This window comes from Antechinus flavipes, chromosome 2, assembly GCF_016432865.1.
Source record: "Antechinus flavipes isolate AdamAnt ecotype Samford, QLD, Australia chromosome 2, AdamAnt_v2, whole genome shotgun sequence".
NCBI lineage: Eukaryota > Metazoa > Chordata > Mammalia > Dasyuromorphia > Dasyuridae > Antechinus > Antechinus flavipes.
The window spans coordinates 183,367,339-183,388,118 of record NC_067399.1 but is presented as its reverse complement, the minus strand read 5'-3'; the positions used below and the strand labels follow the sequence as shown (position 1 = coordinate 183,388,118).

At 31.3% G+C, this 20,780-nt stretch overlaps 1 protein-coding gene across 1 annotated transcript in view; it reads right to left on the bottom strand.

Moving 5' to 3' along the window:
- Positions 1 to 20,780, bottom strand: part of CSMD1 (CUB and Sushi multiple domains 1) — a 2,716,069-nt gene that overhangs the window by 256,119 nt on the left and 2,439,170 nt on the right. Inside the window, exons 45-48 of the mRNA XM_051975995.1 lie at positions 16,276 to 16,356; positions 13,175 to 13,288; positions 6,778 to 6,966; positions 2,880 to 3,026 (exon numbers count right to left, since the gene is read on the bottom strand). Of these exons, the coding sequence (XP_051831955.1) occupies positions 2,880 to 3,026; positions 6,778 to 6,966; positions 13,175 to 13,288; positions 16,276 to 16,356 (531 nt within the window). The remainder of the gene's footprint in view (positions 1 to 2,879; positions 3,027 to 6,777; positions 6,967 to 13,174; positions 13,289 to 16,275; positions 16,357 to 20,780) is intronic.

Below are 20,780 nucleotides of genomic sequence, written 5' to 3'. Positions count from 1 at the left end.
AAAATGTGTGTATGTGTATATATATATATATATTTTTTTTAGACATAGTACTGATCTTGGCCTGGGGCTGGGGAGCAGTTTGAGCTACTCAGTAGAGGATGTTGACTATGTCCCAGGCCAAGATTTCCAGTTGAATGAGATAACTTATCTGGGAGTTGTCTAGAAGGAATCCCTAGGAGAGTTTTGAGAGGGAGGAACAACCTTCCCTCAAAGGGGACAAAGTTTACATCAGGACCCCCCCAAAGGTAAAAGGGGACACAATTTACATCAATACTATTGTACACTTAACAGACTTCATTATAGTATAAACATAAATTTAATATGCCCTGGGAAACCAGAAAATTAGCATGAATTAATTTATTGTGATATTCACTTTATTTTGGTGGTCTGGAATGAAACCCATAATATCTCTGAGATATGCTTGTATATAACACAAAAATAATATACAAATGCATGTGTGGTTGGATGAAAATATACAAACTTTTCTTATAAGTACTCTTAGTAGTCTTAATCTCTGGGTACAAATCAGATAGAAAATTAAAATTGACTTGCTTCTTCACCTTGTAATTTGGTAAAATGTTATTAACTTCAAAAACCAATATGCACATAGATTTGTATATTTAGAAAATTGTACATATAGGGAAATTATCATATAGTAGTGTATTATGTGGAGATAAAATTTTTACATATACAATATTTGAATGTTACATCTACATACACATGGCTATGACTGAGTTGTATAGTATATTGTCTACAGCAAATTATTATGAAGATAAATATGCTCAAATTTATTCAACTATATAGATATGTATAAATATATATATATATATAATATACATATGTATACACATATACAAAATTATAAATGTGGAGAAGCAATTACCTAAATGTGTATTTTTACTATTCTTTAAATAGTATATTGTCTACAGCAAATTATTATGAAGATAAATATGCTCAAATTTATTCAACTATATAGATATGTATAAATATATATATATAATATACATATGTATACACATATACAAAATTATAAATGTGGAGAAGCAATTACCTAAATGTGTATTTTTACTATTCTTTAAATCTCATTTTAATGTATTTATAAATGAAGGGAAATTTGCCCAAGCTTCACTCTGGCAAACTGGATGACTGGCCAATTTAAAGGGGCGAGGTAAGGTTGGAAAAAATTCATTAAGTTTACTTAGGAGAAAACCTGCTGATTTAATAACATTTGTCAGGGCATCAATAGCCTTTTCAAAAACCTGGTGTTTTTTCCTTTTCATGTCCTGGACCACCCACAGAAAGATTCAAACCTTGTTATTGACACAGACTAATGCATTCAGTTTCCCCTTTGCTAATGTGGGCTGCCTTTAATTACAGGTGAAGCAAGCTTTACCAACAAGTGAAGGAAACCTACCCTTTAAAGATCCACAGTCCTCTCAAGAAAAAGAAAGTAAGCTAAAAGGAATATTTTTGAGACAACTTTCTGGAGTCATACGCTATTGTTCAGGTTTTAAATCTTGTTTCTATGCCTCAAATATCAAAACGTGGCCTTTTCCCTAGCAAGAATATCTTTCTAAGACAATACAATTGTTTTAGATATGGGTCAGATCCCACTAACAGCAGTCCTTAGGGGAATAATCTGCCATAAATATACAACAAGCAGTAAGGGATGGACAAAATGATTCACAGGATACATAGCAGAAGTTTAATCTTCTTTCATACTGGTCTATGCTCTGCGATTTTAAGGAACAAATTATATATTAAAGGGGTAAAAAGTGCTCAAAAGTTTGCATAGTAAAAAATCATAAATAAGTGTAATTTCTTGATCACTGCACCATTAGCTCTTAGAGAATTAAGTACAAAGTCAGATATTCTCCCTAATAGCAGCATGACTTTGTGGAAAGAATTCTGATGGGGAGGAGAGAGATCTTGGATCAAATTGTGAATTCATATAACTGAGAGCAAGTTATTTAACCTTTTGGAGTCTCACTTTTTTCTATAAAATGATAGGAAGATATCAATAATAAAGGCTTATATTGCCATGTAATTTTAGATATATTACTTTATTTGGTCACTTTGAAAGTTCTCTGAATTACAAATTGTTCCTATTTTAAAGATAAGGAAACTAAATTTTGAAGAGGTTAAATGATTTTACCTTGTGAAGAATTTGGTAGATCATTAAACAGAGGATCAGATTTGGAGTCAGGAAGACTCGAATTCAAATCCTTCCCCAGAAAAGCTATGGGATTCTGGATAAGTCATTTAACCTCTTTCTGTCTCAGTTTTCTCATCTGACAAGTGGTGATATTAACAGCACCTACTTCACAGAATTATTGAAAGAACATAAGTACTCTGCAAACTTTAAAGTATTATTTATTTGTTAGCTATTATTATCTACTTTCTCCCCTTCTCCTTTTCCTCATAATCACCATCATTATCATTTCATAATCATACAACTAGTGTCAGAAACATGATTTTGACTAGATTTTTCTGATTCCAGGTTTAGCTAATCTTTTCATCTTATTAAACGATGCTATCTCTGCAATACCTACTTCTAAGAGTTGTTATAAAGTTCAATAAGGTATGGTTTATGTAAAGCAGTGGGCAAAATTTATATATATATAATTTAAATTTGTATATATGTATATAGTTTTAAAAATAATATGCGTATTTCTAAAATCAAATTAAATAGCCATCAAAGAACAATGCCTGTGTGTTGCTAACATACTTTTTAGGTAACAAAACTATCCTTGACATTTTCATGACATGGATGATGTTTACCTTCAAAATTTAGAGGTAAAATCAAATAGATAAAACCATTTAAGATCTTATATTAGAAAGATTTTTCATTAAATTAATTTGAAATAAAGTTCACTAACCTGAGTAACGAATCTTGAATCCTTTCTTACTAGTTGCATGATCAGTTGACCAGCGAAAATATAACTGATGACTTTTGCTTGTATAATTTGATTGTTCAGTATGATTTCCACTTAAAACTACTAACAAAGGACTTTGCCCAGAAGAACCTAGATAAAAAGAGAATAAGCAAGCATAGATCATACAATCAGCAAACATTTATAAAGTACCTCCAAAACATTGAAAACAGTACTAGATAGTGAGAAGAGGTAGAAAAGTTATTGTCCTCACCTTCATGAATCTTATAGTATTTTTAAAGAATTTAAAAAATCAATACAAATAATAACAATGAATATCTTACTGGAGTGAGTAGAATTTAAAATAAGCTTTAAAGGACAGACACAAATTCATCAAAAGAAAGAGAGATTAGGTATTTCAGTCATGGGAAACTGAATATAGACATAAGGTTGAGATATCAGGAGTTCCCTGCTGATGAAATCACAAAAATCTTAAAAAATGAAGCACGTAATATAGGAACAGGGATACATGGATATATATCTCATAGGTCCTACTTTAAAAGATTTTTTTCCTCAAGAAGAGTGGAAGGATAGAGAATTGTGTACAAAAATAGCTACATGCCAAGAAAAGTATGATAAATAAATCCTTAGAAAAGTCAAAATAAAGTTCTATGGACCATAATGAAGTCACAATACACTTTCTAAATCACAATAGTATTGGAAAGTTCATTAGCAGAAAGTGTAAGATTGAAAGCATAATTTTGATACCAGGCTATGGAAATTAAATTTCTGACCCAGAACTACCCAGGGGAGCACAGAAGAGGGTAAAAGGCCTTGACAAGTCATATGAAGGCTTGACGAAGGAAGTGAAGATTATTATCTGAAGAAGAGATGATTTGACAGGAGAATGGGGGAATAGAAGTAAAAGAATCTATAACATTCAAATTAGTGGTAACAGAGTTTAGATTTAGTCTGCTTGTCCCTGGAGCTGAGAATTAGAAACAATGGTCAGAAATCACAAAGAAACAGATTTGGATTAGGTCTAAGGAAAATCTTCCTAAAGTTATCCAAAAGTAGAACTTGTCTCTAGAAAAGGTAGGTTTTTCCTCATATGAGTTCTTAAAGTAAAGGCTCTATAATCACTCGTCAGGTATACTGTAGCTGGGACTCTGAACTAGGTAAAGGTCAGATAGGCATAGATGCCTCTGAAGTGCCTTTAAAATTAGGATTTCTAGAATTCTGATAATTTTTTTTCCTCTACAAAAAGAGCTGTTGAAATATGTGTAGAAGCAAGTCTAGACAGATAGCATGGTAATACTAAAAAATGAGAACCATGGAAAAGTTAGAAAATATTGAATTTACACCAATAATATTATACATATTTTCAGTTTTCCCATGAATCATTCAAAGTTACAATATGCTAAAAATATATTAAAATTTGTTGCTTATCTAATAGTAGAAAGTAATGGTAGAAGTAATATTTCTTGTCTGATTGAAATTTAAACTTAATACATCCAGAGTGTCATTCAGGCAACTGAAAGACTATAAAAGAATTTTTGTCCTGAACTTGACATTTATTACTGTAAAAAAAATCACCTTAAAATGAAGTACATATATATATATAAAAATCTGACCTCCTATTAAAGAAGAATTTCTGAGCATAAGAATAGTTCTCAATGGATACCATTTTTCATCTAGTTTTATATTCCTTACATTAAAATCAGAAGGCTATCTATATAATGGAAAATGGTAAATTTTTATATAGCTGTGTGTTGTATATAAGTGTACAAATATATATGTATATACAAGTATATATGTACATATATGATATATATATTATATATAAAAATATATAATTTAACATTTGTATCTTCCACAGGACCTACTATAGTAGTTAATAAATACACAAGTTTATTATAACTCTTTTGTGTGTTTTATTGATATAGATATGCTGTTTATTGTATTGTTATAAAAATATAGCAATGACAGATAAGAAAAATTATAGTACAATTTTTTAAAAATATTAAGTATTGGGCAAAATAACAATCTATCATAAGAATATAATATAATTAATTCTGCCACAATTCAAGGTGACAAATTAGATAATTCTCATTTGCTATGTGAGCAATCTGAATGATTCTACAGATGCATGACATTTCACAAGGTGAAATTGCATCAACAAAGTCAACTTTATATCAGATACATATAATCATTTTAACATCTGTTTACTACATGCTAGAAGTTGATGGATGTTCACTACTGGGCCATATTCTTTTTAAAGACTAAATTCTTATCAATATCGCATAATTATTTCACTATTCTCAAAATGTATTTAAATATAAATAATTCTATTGAGCTCTGTAATCTTTTGAAAGAAAAAGTTCTTCAACCCTGTCATTTATTAGTTGTTCTGCAAAATAATAGCATAGTGATCATTACTTCATGTTGTGCCTTTCTACACAACCATTTGGGCTTATTGTGGCAATTCAAATTCAGCAATTTAGTCAGATTAAAAAATTACATGCTTGGATACATACACACATGCATGGGTGTATACATGTATATGAATATGTATGTGTATATTTATCCTTAGATAAGTACATATAAATGCCTGGTATTGTCTGGTAGATAAGAGAGTTGGTCTCAAAGCCATGAAGTCCTAAGTTCAAATATCACCTCTGATATATGCTAGCTTTGTTACTCTAGGCAAATAAGTCACATCACTTAACAAGTACTCTTGGCAGTTCTCTCAAACTATCAGCTTTAGTAAACATATTATGCATCGTTAAGAGAGGAAATTTTATTTCCTGTACAGTGCTGTACACTATACCAATTAAATCCCAATTTCAGTCTTTCTCGACACCTGGCATACAAGAGCTACTTGATAAATGCTTATTGATTACACATGTGCGTGCACTGTGTTCAAAGACTCATGTATAGTTGTCAGGAAAGCTTAAAAGGGCTTTACAAGTAGAAGGCATATACTAAGTCTTTGATTAAATTTTTTTTAATGAATAACTGATTGTTATATAAATATATAATTTAATATGGAAACAATTTAAGTCAATTGTTTGAATGAAATCACAGATCTGGATAAAATAACAACAGGTTTATATGACTAGTTTAAAAAAAAACTAAACTATTCATTTACTTTAATCAAACCAATTAAAATATTTAAATTTATTGTGAGATCCAATATTATAAACTTTGGATTATGACAGAATGAAATATATTCAATGCTTTAAAATACTATTCAATTCAAAAAAGTTACAGAGAAGTAAATTTAGATTCAATGTAAAAACGATTATCTAATCATTAAAATTATCATGTGCCTTTATCCTTCTCTCTAACTCCTATAGAATGAGCTTGCCTCAGGAGGTGCCAGGTTTTCCATCATGAAAGGTCGTTAAGTTTGACTGAATGATCTCTTAAGGATACATAAAAATGATTTTCTTTTTAGGAAGGTACTGGAATAGAGTCCTAGAATTTTTGTGATTCCCTCCAATTCTGAAACTCTGTAATTTTAAGTTATATGATTGTATGATATAATCCATTTAATGTTAAATTTAAGTGCATATCACCCTATTAATTCTTCAAAAATTAGAAATATATGCAGAAAATCAGATTATAAAAAAAAAAATCTGCTTAACCACAACAACAAATTCTCTAACTCTTCCAACCACCTGCAGGTTTACTGTCTTTTGGGGGGAAATACCTTTGTTGTATTCCTATTCAAATAAACCAATCAACAAGAATTTATTAAGTCGCTGTCATGTACTAAGAACTGGACACATAAAGACCAAAGCGAAAAGTCTCTTTCCCCAGGACCTCAGATAGTGAGAGATTTAAAGGTATTTTATATTCTATATACATTGTTTTTCCCCAATGTTAAAGGATTACTTACCATCAAATATTTCCAGCACATCAAACTGCTTCTCGCTCTGGAATGTTTCGACAAAGATAGTGATATTATAGCCTACTTCCACTTTAATGGTCCAGGAGCAAGTCTGGGAATTAAAGTAATTGCCTGGATAGCCTGGACTCAGTATCACTCCAGAAGACTCAGTACGGACTTCATTTGCTGGGCATTGAGCTAAGGAAAAGAAGACAAATATATTATTTCCCTTCTTGAAAGAGTCCAAAACTGAAAATTCAATGAATTAGAATCCCTTGAAGAGGGGGAAATATTCAAGAATTGTTTTCTGATTTATCAACTTAATAAAATATTGGTATATTATACATATTTGTTTAGAGAAATTATTTGTTGATGGATAGTTTTATTTATCCACGTAGTTTTCCCACAATCCTATCCTTTTAAGTTTTTCTATCTAAGAGATGGTGTGGAAAGATCTTTGGTCCTAAAGTTTAGGACATGACTTTGAGTAAGTCAATTCTTGGAGCCTCTGGTTCACGTTAATGGTACATTATCTACTTCATAAGATTGTTGTGAAGAATTTGTGTCCTAAATCTTAGGCCAATATAGACATATAAGTTATATTTTATTCAAGAGAACTGTATTACATTCAGTGAAATGTTATTCAGAAAGGACTTATTAAGAAACAAAATCAGGGGAAATGGAGTCATGATGGCACAGTAACAACAGGAACTCAGCCAGCCTTTCCCCCATATTCCTCCAAATTCCTTTAAATAACGACTGTAAAAAAAAGAAAATTGACAGTGTCAATTAGCAACAGTAATTGTGAAAAAGAATTTTGAAGCAAGTTTCTTTGATGGTCTCTTTTTTCTAATGTATAGGAAACTGAGTCAAATTTATTTATTTTTTTAAAAAGGCCTTTCCCCAATTGATAAATGAGCAAAAGATATAAACTTTGCTCAAAGGGCTATAAAATCATCCATATCCTTTGACTTAGCAATACTACTACTAGCATAAATATCAAAAGAGATTTTTTAAAAGGGAAAAAAATCCTATATGTACAAAAATATTTATAGCAGCTCTCTTCTCAGGTCAAAGAATTAGAAATTGAAGTAATACCCATCAGTTGCTGAATGGCTCATTAAATTGTGGTATGTGATTAATATGAAATACTATTGTTCTGTAAAAAAATGATAAGTAGTATGTTCTAAAAAAAAACAAAAAAACAAAAACCTGGAAAGTCATCCATGAGTTCATGCAAAATGACATACTATGTACAAAGTAATAGCAATTTTATGGGATGATCAGCTGTAAATGATTTTGCTGTTCTAAGCAATACAATAATCTACTCTAAAGAACTTATGATAAAAAATGCTATCCATATACAGAGAAGGAACTGATTGGGTCTGAATAGAGATTGTAGCTTACTTTCCTGGAAAAAAATGTTATTTTTCTTAAGTTTTTTGGGGGTGGGTGGAGGGGGAGATCTATGTTTTCTTTCAAACTATGGAAATATTTTGCATAATTTCACATATACCTTCTCAAGAGGAAGGAGGAAGAAGGTAGAGAAGGAAACTGGAACTTAAAGTTTTAAAAACAAGTGTAAAAAAGTGTTTCACATGTAAGTGGGAAAATTATATACACCTCCCCAAAAAAACTAGAAATCAGGATGTCTAGCAAATAAATGTTAAAACAATCCAAATAGTTTCTGATAATTAGAAACTTATCAGATCACAGAACAAAAATTTAAGGGATTGATACAACTATGAAGGAAGGGACAATGGCATAGTAGAAGACAGTAAACCTGTACATTGCATCTTTGCTACCTCTGTCTTCGTTCATAAACATAGGGGAAGGTTTGAAATCGATCTTTTTTAAAGTCTCTTCCAAGAAAACAACGCAAGGCTACACCTCTCACCCTGAGTTCATTAGAAGGTGGGAGTCAGTTGTAATTTGGAAGATCAAATAGTGATATAAGAGAGTATAAATGTATATACCATAGTATATGTTCCATATTTTGATCATTGAAGTAGAAATTCAATGACATACAGCAATCATTTTAGCAAGTCCTAATAATGTGTAAGCCACCATCTGATATATTAGTTCCATAAGAACTAATATCAATACAATAACTATTCATGATTCTAAACAATTAATGAAAAAACATACTATTTATTACAGAGAGGTGATGGATTTGATGTATGGAATGAGGGTTTTTTTTCTTTTTACAGTTATTGAGGAAATTTGTTATTTTGACTATATATTTGTCACAAGAAATTTATTTTCTTTTGTTTCTTTATTATTGTTTCTAATCGAGTACAGAGTAGCAGTTTGAAAAAGTAGATTTCTTTCATTTTATTTTTTTCATTTTTATTTTTTAGAAATGAGGGGTTGCTATAGATATGAAATATTCACTAACTTTCAGATGAGATCACTAAATTGTAGCTTTACTTAACTGTCTTACACATTGCTAGAAAATTTTCATGAAATGGATGTAATCTATATATGAGATGCAAAAACAAAATATTTTCTTTAATTGTTGCAGTGAAAATTCAACTACAAAATTATTTCATGATCCTAATTTTCTAGGGGAAGTAGATACTGTATGACTTGAAGCCTCAATTCTTCTTTCCTGTCCTAAACATTGCTAGAAAATTTTCATGAAATGGATGTAATCTACATATGAGATGCAAAAACAAAATATTTTCTTTAATTGTTGCAGTGAAAATTCAACTACAAAATTATTTCATGATCCTAATTTTCTAGGGGAAGTAGATACTGTATGACTTGAAGCCTCAATTCTTCTTTCCTGTCCTAAACATACAATATTTTCAGAATGCATGAATGAATAAATGAATGCTTGGTGTGTTGTATTACAGTACAATCTTTCTTTTCTATAAGAGGATATCATTTAAACATTTTGAAATAGCAAGTTCATAATAAATTACATTATGATAACAGAAAAAAGAAGATAGGCTTTTTTTTTGGTACCCTGCCTCAATTATACTCAAGATCATGCCACAATTTTTGGGAAAACATGACAATACTATCATTATCCCCATCATTATTTAGATAGCACCACCTGTCTTCTTAGGAGAATTCTATTTTTAATGTACATAATTATTTTTTCCTATCTTATTGCATCAAAATTAAACCACAGAATAAAAATAATTTGTGCATATGAACCAAGAAAAAATCTTAAACTAAACATGCATTCCTAATTCCTATATTTACTATTCAATTTTAAATTAAAAAATACCCCTCAGTGATATTTTATTTATAAAACAATTCAGTGCAAGGTACACTACTATTACTGATAGTTCAAAAATAAATAGAAGAGTTCCTGAAATATTCATGTTGTAATATTGACTTTAATTTAATCAGAATGTCCCAGAAGATTTATTATCACTTATTCTTTAATGAGAGAGACAGACTTATTTGCCCAAAGGATAAAAATTTTATCTATAGAAGTTATCTCCTATTAGTTAATTATGTTTTCTTTGGAAGAAACTATAAAGATTCTAAGATAACACCATTTTACCCCTTAAAGAAATGTTCATAAATATATGCAGTAAATTTTGAAAGTGTATTTTATTTAAATCAAAATAAAATTCAAACAGACACAATTGTTAAAACTTAGAAAATGAAGTTGGCATTAGAAGAAAAATCTTTTGAAATACCCCTTAAAATATTTATTTATCATGGAAAAAATTGCATACTTAAAAATAGAAAACTGCAAGTAATGATAAAGGAGAGATAATTTGACTGATTATTCACAAAAGGGAGCTTCATAGTTAAAAGGTTATTGTTTTCATGACTGAGCGGTCAGCAAATTTCCATTTTTTATTTGAATACATTATGTCTTAAAATAAATAAAAATGCTGTTGATTTTTCTGTGTTAAAAATATGAATGTATATAGTTAAAGATTTATATAAACTCTATATTTTTATAGAACTGAACATCTCTACTGATTCAGTCATTGAGTAGAGGAATATTGTTATGGTCTCTCTTGTCTGCACTGGCGTCAGGTTAAAGAATCAAGTCTACTTTCTATTACTCAGTCCCAATACATATCTGAATTTGGAATATTTTAATTACATGTCTGTCTCATCACTATCATAAATGTGTCTATTAGGGAAGTATGCTCATCATAGAATCCTCCATTAGTGGGTGGCATTATCTGAAACACCAGCACTATTAACCGCTGGAACTATCAACCTGAGTGTATATGCCCATGTAAAGACTGTGATCTTCTGTTACTATAATTGCAGAATTGGAATTCTGTGGCTCCATGAGAAGAAGGAGCTTTCTTTGAATTTTCAATCCAACAGCTTAGAAAGGTCATTTTTTCAATAAATTTTAAAATCCATTCCCTTGAAAAGCAGTGCATTGACTTTAAATTATTAAAATAGTCTTAATTTAACAAATAAAAAGATGAAAGAGACAAAAAGATAAATGTAATTTAAATTACTGTATTATTATATTCTATTCTTTTTATTTCCCCTACATATTCACACTCAAAAATGAATTTGGAAATCTCCCCCATCAAGTAGCAATATTTCTTCTGATTCATTTTGCTTCTCTTTTTCCTTTCATATCTGCTTGATTCCTTCATGTCCATTCATTTATACTGTTGCCAAGAGTAACACCCACTTACAGTAGAAGCTTTGAAGTGATGGCAGACTTTCCTATAGCTGAATTGTTGCTAGATTGTGGATTTGTTGTTGTGCTTTTTTTTTTCTTGTGTAGCATTCACACATTCAAAAATACACAGCATCCCCACAAGGGACTATCAAAAACCTCTTTCCCTCTCCTCTCTTTCTCCATTACAGGAAAGCATCTACTTGTGGTTTCTGTCAAAAACACCTTCTAAAAGAATTTGCCACTTATAATTTGATAATTTCCTGTTCTGAGTTATTATACTTCCACATAATATTATTTAGTAATATTGGCCTTCAAAAGGAAAATGAAGCATCAAACACAAAGCATGTGATTTCTGGTACTTTACAGGATTTCCAGAACAGTTGAAGATTCACATCTTAAGATTCATGAATAATTGAAATTAGTTCTTAAGATGCATCTGTACCTACAGGAAAATTGGAAAAGTTCAGTAAACAACTGGCAAAAACTGTCAACTAGGACCTCTGGAAAATACATCTTCATTATGTTAAATATATATAAAAGAAAATTGTCTTGGTCATTTTTGAAGGCTTATCCCTAGTGCTTTCTAGAAGAGGGGAAGCCAGCTAGTTGTCAAATCTCTTTTATGTCCACTTCAAATTCCCATTTCTTTTTCCTCCAACTAATTTTTTATTCTTCAATTGAAATAACTGAATCAGCCTTTTCCCATAATGTTCATCTAAAAGCTCTGAGTTGTGAATTCAGTGCTAAGACATAGATATGTGTAGCTGAATAATATAACAAAGAGAGTGACAACCCACTAATGTGACAGATAACTAAGATGGCCTTAAAGTAATTTCCTCTAGTCTTTATTCATTAATATATAGAGAGAAAATGTTTTTTTTTCCCAGATAGCACTGGCAAAATGCAACTCTGAGGTTTTCATGGATTATTCTCATTTAAGTCAAAACGAAACATATCTGGCAAATTCTATCAAGAGGTTAACAAGCTTTATTAAGTGCTTTTTCTATGATAGCTACTGAGCTAAGTGCTAAGAGTACAAGGGAAGTGAAAGCAGCTCCTGCCCTCAAGGACTTTTCAAACAAATGAGAAAATAACTATGTACCTACAAGATATATACAGAGTTGGAAAAATAATTTGGAAGAAGAGAGATGAATTATGAAGTTAAAGGATGCAGGAAAATACTCCTATAAGACATTGTATTTGAGTATTACAGAATCAAGGTAGACCGTGTTTAATTTAAAAGTATATTTTTCTTAGATGCACCAAAACACTGAAATGGTTTTGACAAAATGCTTTAGTCCATAAGAAGTAAATACATTTGTCAATCATCCCAGAAGTAGTGTTTCCTTTTTGTATTTTGCATTTTGGGTAATTATATTATACATAACACCAAACAATTTACTATATAAGTCTTAAAATCAAAGTAATTGAGAAATAAAAAAACTAAATTGAATTAAAAATCTTAAAATTAAATATACTCAACTTTTGATTCTATATAGATTCATAGATCTTAGAGACTTAAGGGAAATTAGGGGATCATATGTTCTATTTTAATTTCTCACTATCCCTCAGAAAAAGTATTATTTCCAGGTAAGGTGTTGAAGTTCACTGACTTGCCCAAGGTTAGACAGCTAACAAGCAGCAGAAGAGAGATGTGAGAGTGAACCAGAAACATAGCCTACAATGTTGCCAAATCTTTAAATCCAACTAATATCAACACATAGAAAGTCATCCATGCTGAATAGATTTATTTTTATTTTTTTAGTGTAGGAAAGAACTTACCTTCACAGGTTGGGGGAGAGCCTTCAAATTGCAACTGCGCGCTGAGCTTACAGGTCAATGTATCAGTTCCTGACAGTGTGTAACCAGGAAGGCACTGGTACTTCACAAAATCACCTAGCAAAATTAATACAATTTTCTTGCAATTGTTTTCTTTGTGAAATAGCAAAGTAACATCTGTGTATATATTTATATGTATAAAAACCATTTAAAATGAATACAGGCCTTTTAACATCAAGTATGTAATTTTTTTTTTACTTAATTATATACACACATTTTTAGTCTTCCATGTCCCAAGAAGATGCTATTTCCAATAATTAATATATTAATTTTTTTCCTCAAAAAAGATCTGGCACATTCTATAAAAATATTTTTCCCTGCCCTACATTGTTACCAGTTATGTAAATTTTTCAGACATTTGGATGGTGGTATCACAGTGTTCATTTTGACCGTATAATTCCATACTAATATCCTTATATGAATTAAAATCCCAGTTCAAAGGCCATCTCCTCCAAGATGTTTTTCTCTGATCTTGCCAATTAGAAAAATACATTTTTTTCCTGCTATTGATTCTTGAAGCTCTTTGTTTTGTTTTGAGCATCTGATTAATAAGTGTGCTTTCATCATTATTATCCAAAGCAGTTATTTTATCTAGAATAGGCAATTGTTCAAGAAGAAGTTCAGAATCTCTCTTTACTAATGCAAATGGTCACATTCTACAATTTATAGCCATAGAAAACTGCACAGGAACAGTGAGAGATTTAGTAACTTGTCCAGTGTCACAAAGCATGTATGTGCTAAAGGCAATACTTTAATTCAGGATTTGCTAACTTTCTATCCTCCAAATTATGCCTCTCGCTCATTTACCATTATCATAATTATTAGGAATAATAATAGTAATAATAATATGTCTCTCTATTAGCTTATGTTTCTTTGAGGCAAGAGCTATCATTACTCAATGTTGAATGTATCCATCACTAGACATCTATTAAGTCCCTATTAAATGCAGGTACTGGGCTTAATACAGGGAATACAAAAACAAAAGTTAAACAATCATGATTTTCTAAGAACATATATTCTATGTGGGTGATAAGACATATGTTGGAATCCTAGTGTTAACTCAACTTGAAACAAGGTGATAACTCAAGGGAGATGTTAGAATCCTAGTGTTAACTCAATGTAATTGATACAATGCTTGTGTTCACACCTTTACTCATTGGAATTCACAAGTATGGGAGATTCGCAAAGTTAATTGTGTAACTCTGTGAATTCACACCCTACTTGAAGCTCTTAGGGCCAGAGAGCACTCTGGGAAGAAACCCATAATCATTCTCTCTTGTATCCCATAATTCCTCTCTCTCACATATAAGAAACAGACAGAGGCTCTCGGACAGAATTCAGCTGAATTACCCAAGGAGTGGAGCTGAATTTAGATTGAGAGGGGAGCATCAAATGAATTCAGCCAGAAGCCCTCTCTGAGTGAGGAATTTTACTTCGGAACATTGACTGGGATCGGAGAGGAGCACTCTGGGAGATTGAGAGCCAGAAGCCCTCTCTCAGAGGCAAGACAGATTCAACTTGGTGCTGGCTCTGGAGGCTGAAGAAAGCAGAGGCAGAAGCAAAGGACAAAGCTGCAAGAGCTCTTAGAACTAAGAAGATAGGCCTCTAAGAAAAATTAACCCGGCTATATTGGAGATTGAGAGCTAGAAGCCCTCTCTCCAAGGCAAGAGAGATCCATTCCATTTTCCACTTGGCTGGCTGGAGGACTGAAGGACAAACCTTTGGATTTGGAGACATTCGGAGGGAGCTCTTGGAACCAAGCAGAGAGATAGGCCTCTAAGCTAACCGGGCTATATTGGAGACAATAAAAGATCTGAACTTTTATCACCTGTAGGTGATTATTATTCTTAACTGATACTAAGGCTGCCTCCAGAAAACCTCCCCAAGAAACCTGCTTTCTCCCAGAGAGAACTATTACTATATTATTTTAAAAGAAGAAAATCACACACATAAATAAATATAAACCAAATGTGTACAAGAAAATGTTGGGGGGGAAAAAAGGTAACTAAATAGCCAAAAGCCCACGAAAACCTGAACATAAAATGTCTCTTTAGTAGAGTTTTCAATGAAATGGAATTCTAAGAGGTGGAAGTGATTTAAGAATATATTCCAAATAAGGAGAATAACCAGTACAAAGGTGCCAATAAAAGAGTTGGAAAGCGTAGTGTCATGTTTGAGGAACATCAAGAAAGCTGAAAGCTACTTTGTGTGGACCAAAGGAATGTGGGAGTAAAATTATTAAATGGAAGAATAACCTCATCCTGATTGCCATTTTAGAGTCAACTGAGCTTAGAGACTGGACATATATGTTCATTATTACCTCACAGTGATATTAAGCACTTAGAGTCCAAAATAAAAACCACAAACTTAGAACTTCAAAATAATGTCAGTTAAATATAATTTAATGTCATCCTCAGTGAAGGGGTCAGTTTAAACTTGGTTATAGTTTTAACACTGGTTGAGTCATGTAGTAAGAAAGTGATAATAGCACCATCCAAGTGTTTAGTCTTAGATCTATAACACACTGGAGAAGTATTGAATACAGATCCTATAGAAAACATGGAAAGGAACCACATGTTGACAAGACTTGATTAAGACTGATATAGGGGATATCCATAATAATGGAATTATAAAATCACTGCAATTTTTTTAAAAAAATTTCTTGCTCCATACATTGTCTATATCTCCCAATCAAAAAGAATTATATTTCAGACAAAATCATAAACCAAAAACTTATCAGAAATATTTTAAAATAAGATATGTAAATCATATTGAAAACTTTTAGTATTATGTAATTGTTTATTACTATTAAATAAAAAAGTATAAGGATCTTCACAATTGGAAAGGGGAAAAAAAGCTCATGTAATAAGACAATTCCATTAATAGAAAATGACACCAGAAATACCTGAAAGTTTTTTTTTTTTAATCACATAGTAACAAATGAACAAAGTTATACTTCTACTAATTTGAAATCATGATTTATAGAGAACATACTAGTTTAAGTGATATAAATGCATAGGGGAAATGGATGGTGAAGATATTACCTATTTCAAAATCATTATCTTCAGTAAGTATCTCAGCCTGTGGAACTGTTGGTGGAGACTGGCACTTCTTCAGCTGATAAGCTAAAAATTATAAGAAATGGAAATCAATTATGTTATCTTTGAAAATAGACACATTTTAAAATTTTCCAGTACAATATATTTATTTATAAATGTCCATAAGATTGAGAGGGTTGATTAATCACATCTCTATTGTTAAATCTTCAAGATCATTTAATTTTGGTCAGACTGGAAACCAGTTAGAAATAGTAATAATGAAGCCTAAATTGATGAAGACCAGTCATATAAGAACCTGAAACTCAACATGCATTACATATGTAATTAGCCTTATACTTATACATATTTTATGTTAAAGTCATAATTTTTAAAAGTCACAAGCATGGCCCTTATCTTCTAAGTATGTATATGTACATGTCATACCAAAAACCAAAATGTTTAAGTATACTTACACATGTATATACTTAAGTATACTCACATACATCTATACATATGTACATGCTCCTCACACACTGGTAAAAGAAAGACTCAAATTCAAATTTAGCTTCCAATATTTGCTAGCTTGTGTGATCTTGGGCAAGTCACATAACTTCAGTATCCCCGTCTATAAAATAGGGATGATAGCACCTACCTTCAAGGGTTGGTATAAGAATCAAATGAATTAATATTTGTAAAGAGATTATGACAATGGCTGCCAAATGATGTGTTATATAAATATAAGTTACTGTTAATATTATTATATATCATTTGTTCTTTCCTCTTATTTTATTTGTACATTGCCCATTCCTACCCTTAGTGCCTTCTTCTCCCATATGAAGAATACCAGAGGTTAGAATTCTTTCATTAAAATATAACATGAGATAGGATTTTAGTCATTTTACCCCCCTACTAAAATAACACCATTAGAAAGCTACCAGCTTTAGACATAGACATAATCTTGTGGGTTACCTTCACAGAAAGAATTTACAATTATAGACAGCTACAAGTCTATAGCTTTTGCCGGCCATTCTCATCTGCCTGACTCTCAAATTACACATGCCTCTATATCTTAATGATATTCCCTCACCTGCCCCTCAGAAATTTCTCATGGGGGTTCAGGACTACTCTACTTCAGTAGAATAAAAGAGGAAACTATTTTTAACTTCCTTGAATTAGATTCATGATGGTCAAAAAATCATCATATTATGACTAAGCATATTCCTACATTCTGTGCATTCATTCAGAAAGCTTCTTTTCTTCCAAATTATCACAGATTTTCTCCCTTATTACTCATGTTTTTTTCTTCCTCTGAGAAAACATCTTGAATCTTCCTATTTAGTTGATATTATTAGGTGAGACACTTTTCCTTGGCCCCCATATTCCTTCTAAGTGTGCTTTTTTTTTCCTGGTAAGTTTTTTATTTTTAATATACATTGCTTTATGAATCATATTTGGAGAGAAAAATCAAAGCAAAAAGAAAAACTATGTGAAAGATTAAAAGAAAAAAGAAAAAAGAAGTGAACGTAGCATGTGCTAATGTACATTCAGTCTCCTTACTTCTTTTTCTAGATGCAGTGGCATTTTTTGTCCAAAATCCATTGGGATTTCTTTGAATTACTGAGTCATTGAGAAGAACCAATTCTTTCATAATTGATTTTCGCATATTCTTACTGTTATTATACATAATATATTCCTGGTTCTGCTTATTTCACTCAACATCAGTTCATGTACATATTTCCAGGCCTTTCTATCAGCTTATTCATCATTTTTTGTATTTATCATGTTTTACAGAACAATAATATTCCATTACTTTCATATACCACAACTTGTTCAGCCATTCCCCAATTGATGAGCATCTACTCATTTTTCAATTCTTAGCTACCACAAAAAGAGTTGTTACAAACATTTTTGCATATGTGGATCTTTTTTCCATCCTTTGTGATTCCCTAGGAATACAGACCCAGTAACAGCATTGTTGGATCAAAGGATCACAGTTTTTTAGCCCTTTGGGCATTGTTCGAAGTTGCTCTCCAAAATGGTTGCATCATTTCACAACTCAACCAATGCATTAGTATCCCAGTTTTCCCCAATTTCCTGCAACATTTATCATTATCTTTTCCTTATCTTAGCCAATCTGTCAGATATGAGGTAGTACCTCAAAGTTGTTTTAATTTGCATTTCTCTAATCTATAGTGATTAAAAACATTTTTTCCATATAACTAGATGGCTTTAATTTCTTCATCTGAAAACTGTCTGTTCCAATCCTGCGACCATTTATCAAATGGGGAATGACTTTATTCTTACAAATTTGACAGAATTCTTTATATATTTTAGAAATTAGACTTTTATCACAAAAACTGAATGTAAAGATTTTTCTAGCTTTGTACTATTCTTTTAATCTTGTTGGTTTTGTTTGTGCAAAAACTTTTTAATTTAATGTAATCACAGTTGTCCATTTTGCTTTTTGTAATGTTCTCTAGTTTTTTGGCCATAAATTCTTCCCTTCTTCAAAGATCTGATAAGTAAATTATCCCTTGTTCTCATAATTTGATTATAGTATCATCCTTTAAGTCCACATCATGTATGCCTTTTGACCTTACTTTGGTATGGAATATGAGATATAGGTCTATGCCAAATTTCTGACATATTATTTTCCAGTTTTCCTAGCAATTTTTATCAAATAGTGACTTCTTACTTTAGAAGCTGAAGTTTGGGGGGTTTATCAATATAATATTTGATATAATATTGCTATAGGCCTTGATTATTGAATCATGTGTATCCATTCTATTGTACTGATCCACCCCCTCTCTTTTTTAGCCAGTAAGTACCAAATGGGTTTTGATGACTGCTGCTTGATAATATAGTTTTAAGTTTGGTACTTCTAAGTCACCTTCCTTTCTATTTTTTTCATTAATTCCTTTGATATTCTTTACCTTTTGTTCTTCTAGATGATTTTGGTTATTATTTTTTCTAGTTCTATAAAATAATTTTTGGAAGCTTGATTGATATGGCACTGAACAAGTAGACCAATTTAGGCAGAATTCTCATTTTTATTATGTTGGCTTGGCTTACTCATGAGCAATTGATATTTTTCAAATCACTTAGATCTGACTTTGTGTGTAAAGTGTTTTGCAGTTATATTCATATAGTTCTTGGGTTTGTTGTGGCAGGCGGAGTCCCAGGTATTTTATTTTGTCCACAGTAATTTTAAAGGGAATTTTTCTTCCTAGGTTTTGTCAGTAATATATAGAAAAGCTGATGATTTGTGTGGGTTTCTTTTATATCCCACAATTTTGCTAAAGCTGTGAATTTTTTCCAGTAGAGTTTTGAATGATTTTCTAGGATTCTCTTAAGTATATCATCATATATTTCTGTGTCATATGTGTTTTTTGTAAGCAACATATTGTAGGATTCTGTTTTTTAATCCAATCTGCTATTCACTTCGATTTTATCAGAGTTCATCCCATTCCCATTCACAATTATGATTACCAACTCTATATTTCCCTCCATCCTATTTTCTCTTCTTTGTTCTATCTTTCCTGTCTTTAGTCCTGTTATTTTTTATCCACCCTACCCTGCACCTTTAGTCCTATTACTCCTCTCCCCTGCTTTTAGTAGTCTTTTTAACCCACTCCACTCACTATCTTATCTTCCCTTCCCCCCTTCTCTTACCTTTTCCCCAGTGTTTCTGCCTTCTCTTCTATTCTGTCCCTTCACTTTCTTTCTCTTTCTCCTCATACTTTTTTATAGGGTCAGATAAATTTCTAAACCCAAATGAATGATTAAGTTATTCCCTCTTACAGCCAAAACTTATGTGATCAAGCTTCAGAAAATGGTCACACTCCTTTCTTTCACTCAATTATAATAGGTCTTTTATACCTCCCCATGTGAACTAATTGTTACATTATATCTCCTCTTTCCTCTTTTTCAAATACAGACCATTTTTACCCCTTAATGTCTTTTTCTTTAATACCAACACATCAAAGTCTATTCACAACCACTCTCATTTCACATGATGCCCCTTTCTATCTGCCCCATTGACAGATGCAGTTCTCAAGAATTACAGGTATCATTTTCCCATCTATGGATGCAAACAGTTTAACCTTTAAACTACATACATACACACACATACACACACACACACACACACACACACACACACATATAATATATGATTTTAAATTAAATAATTTTAAATTATCTTTTCTATCTATCTATATTCCAAGTTGACTATTTGTCCAAAGAGGTATTTCACATATTCTTCCATTTTTCATTCTTTTTATTTGACTGATTCTTGCTGTCTCACAGAGTCATTAGCTTCTATTTACCCTGTTCTAATTTTTAAGGTATAATTTTCTTCAGATATATTTTATATCTCTTTTTCCATTTGGTTAATTTTACTGTTTAAGGGAGTGTTTTTTTCAGATAACTTTTTTCCTTCCTTTTCCAACTTGTTGATTTTCTCTTTCATACCTCTCATTTTTTTCTTTTACCTCTCTTATTTGCCTTTT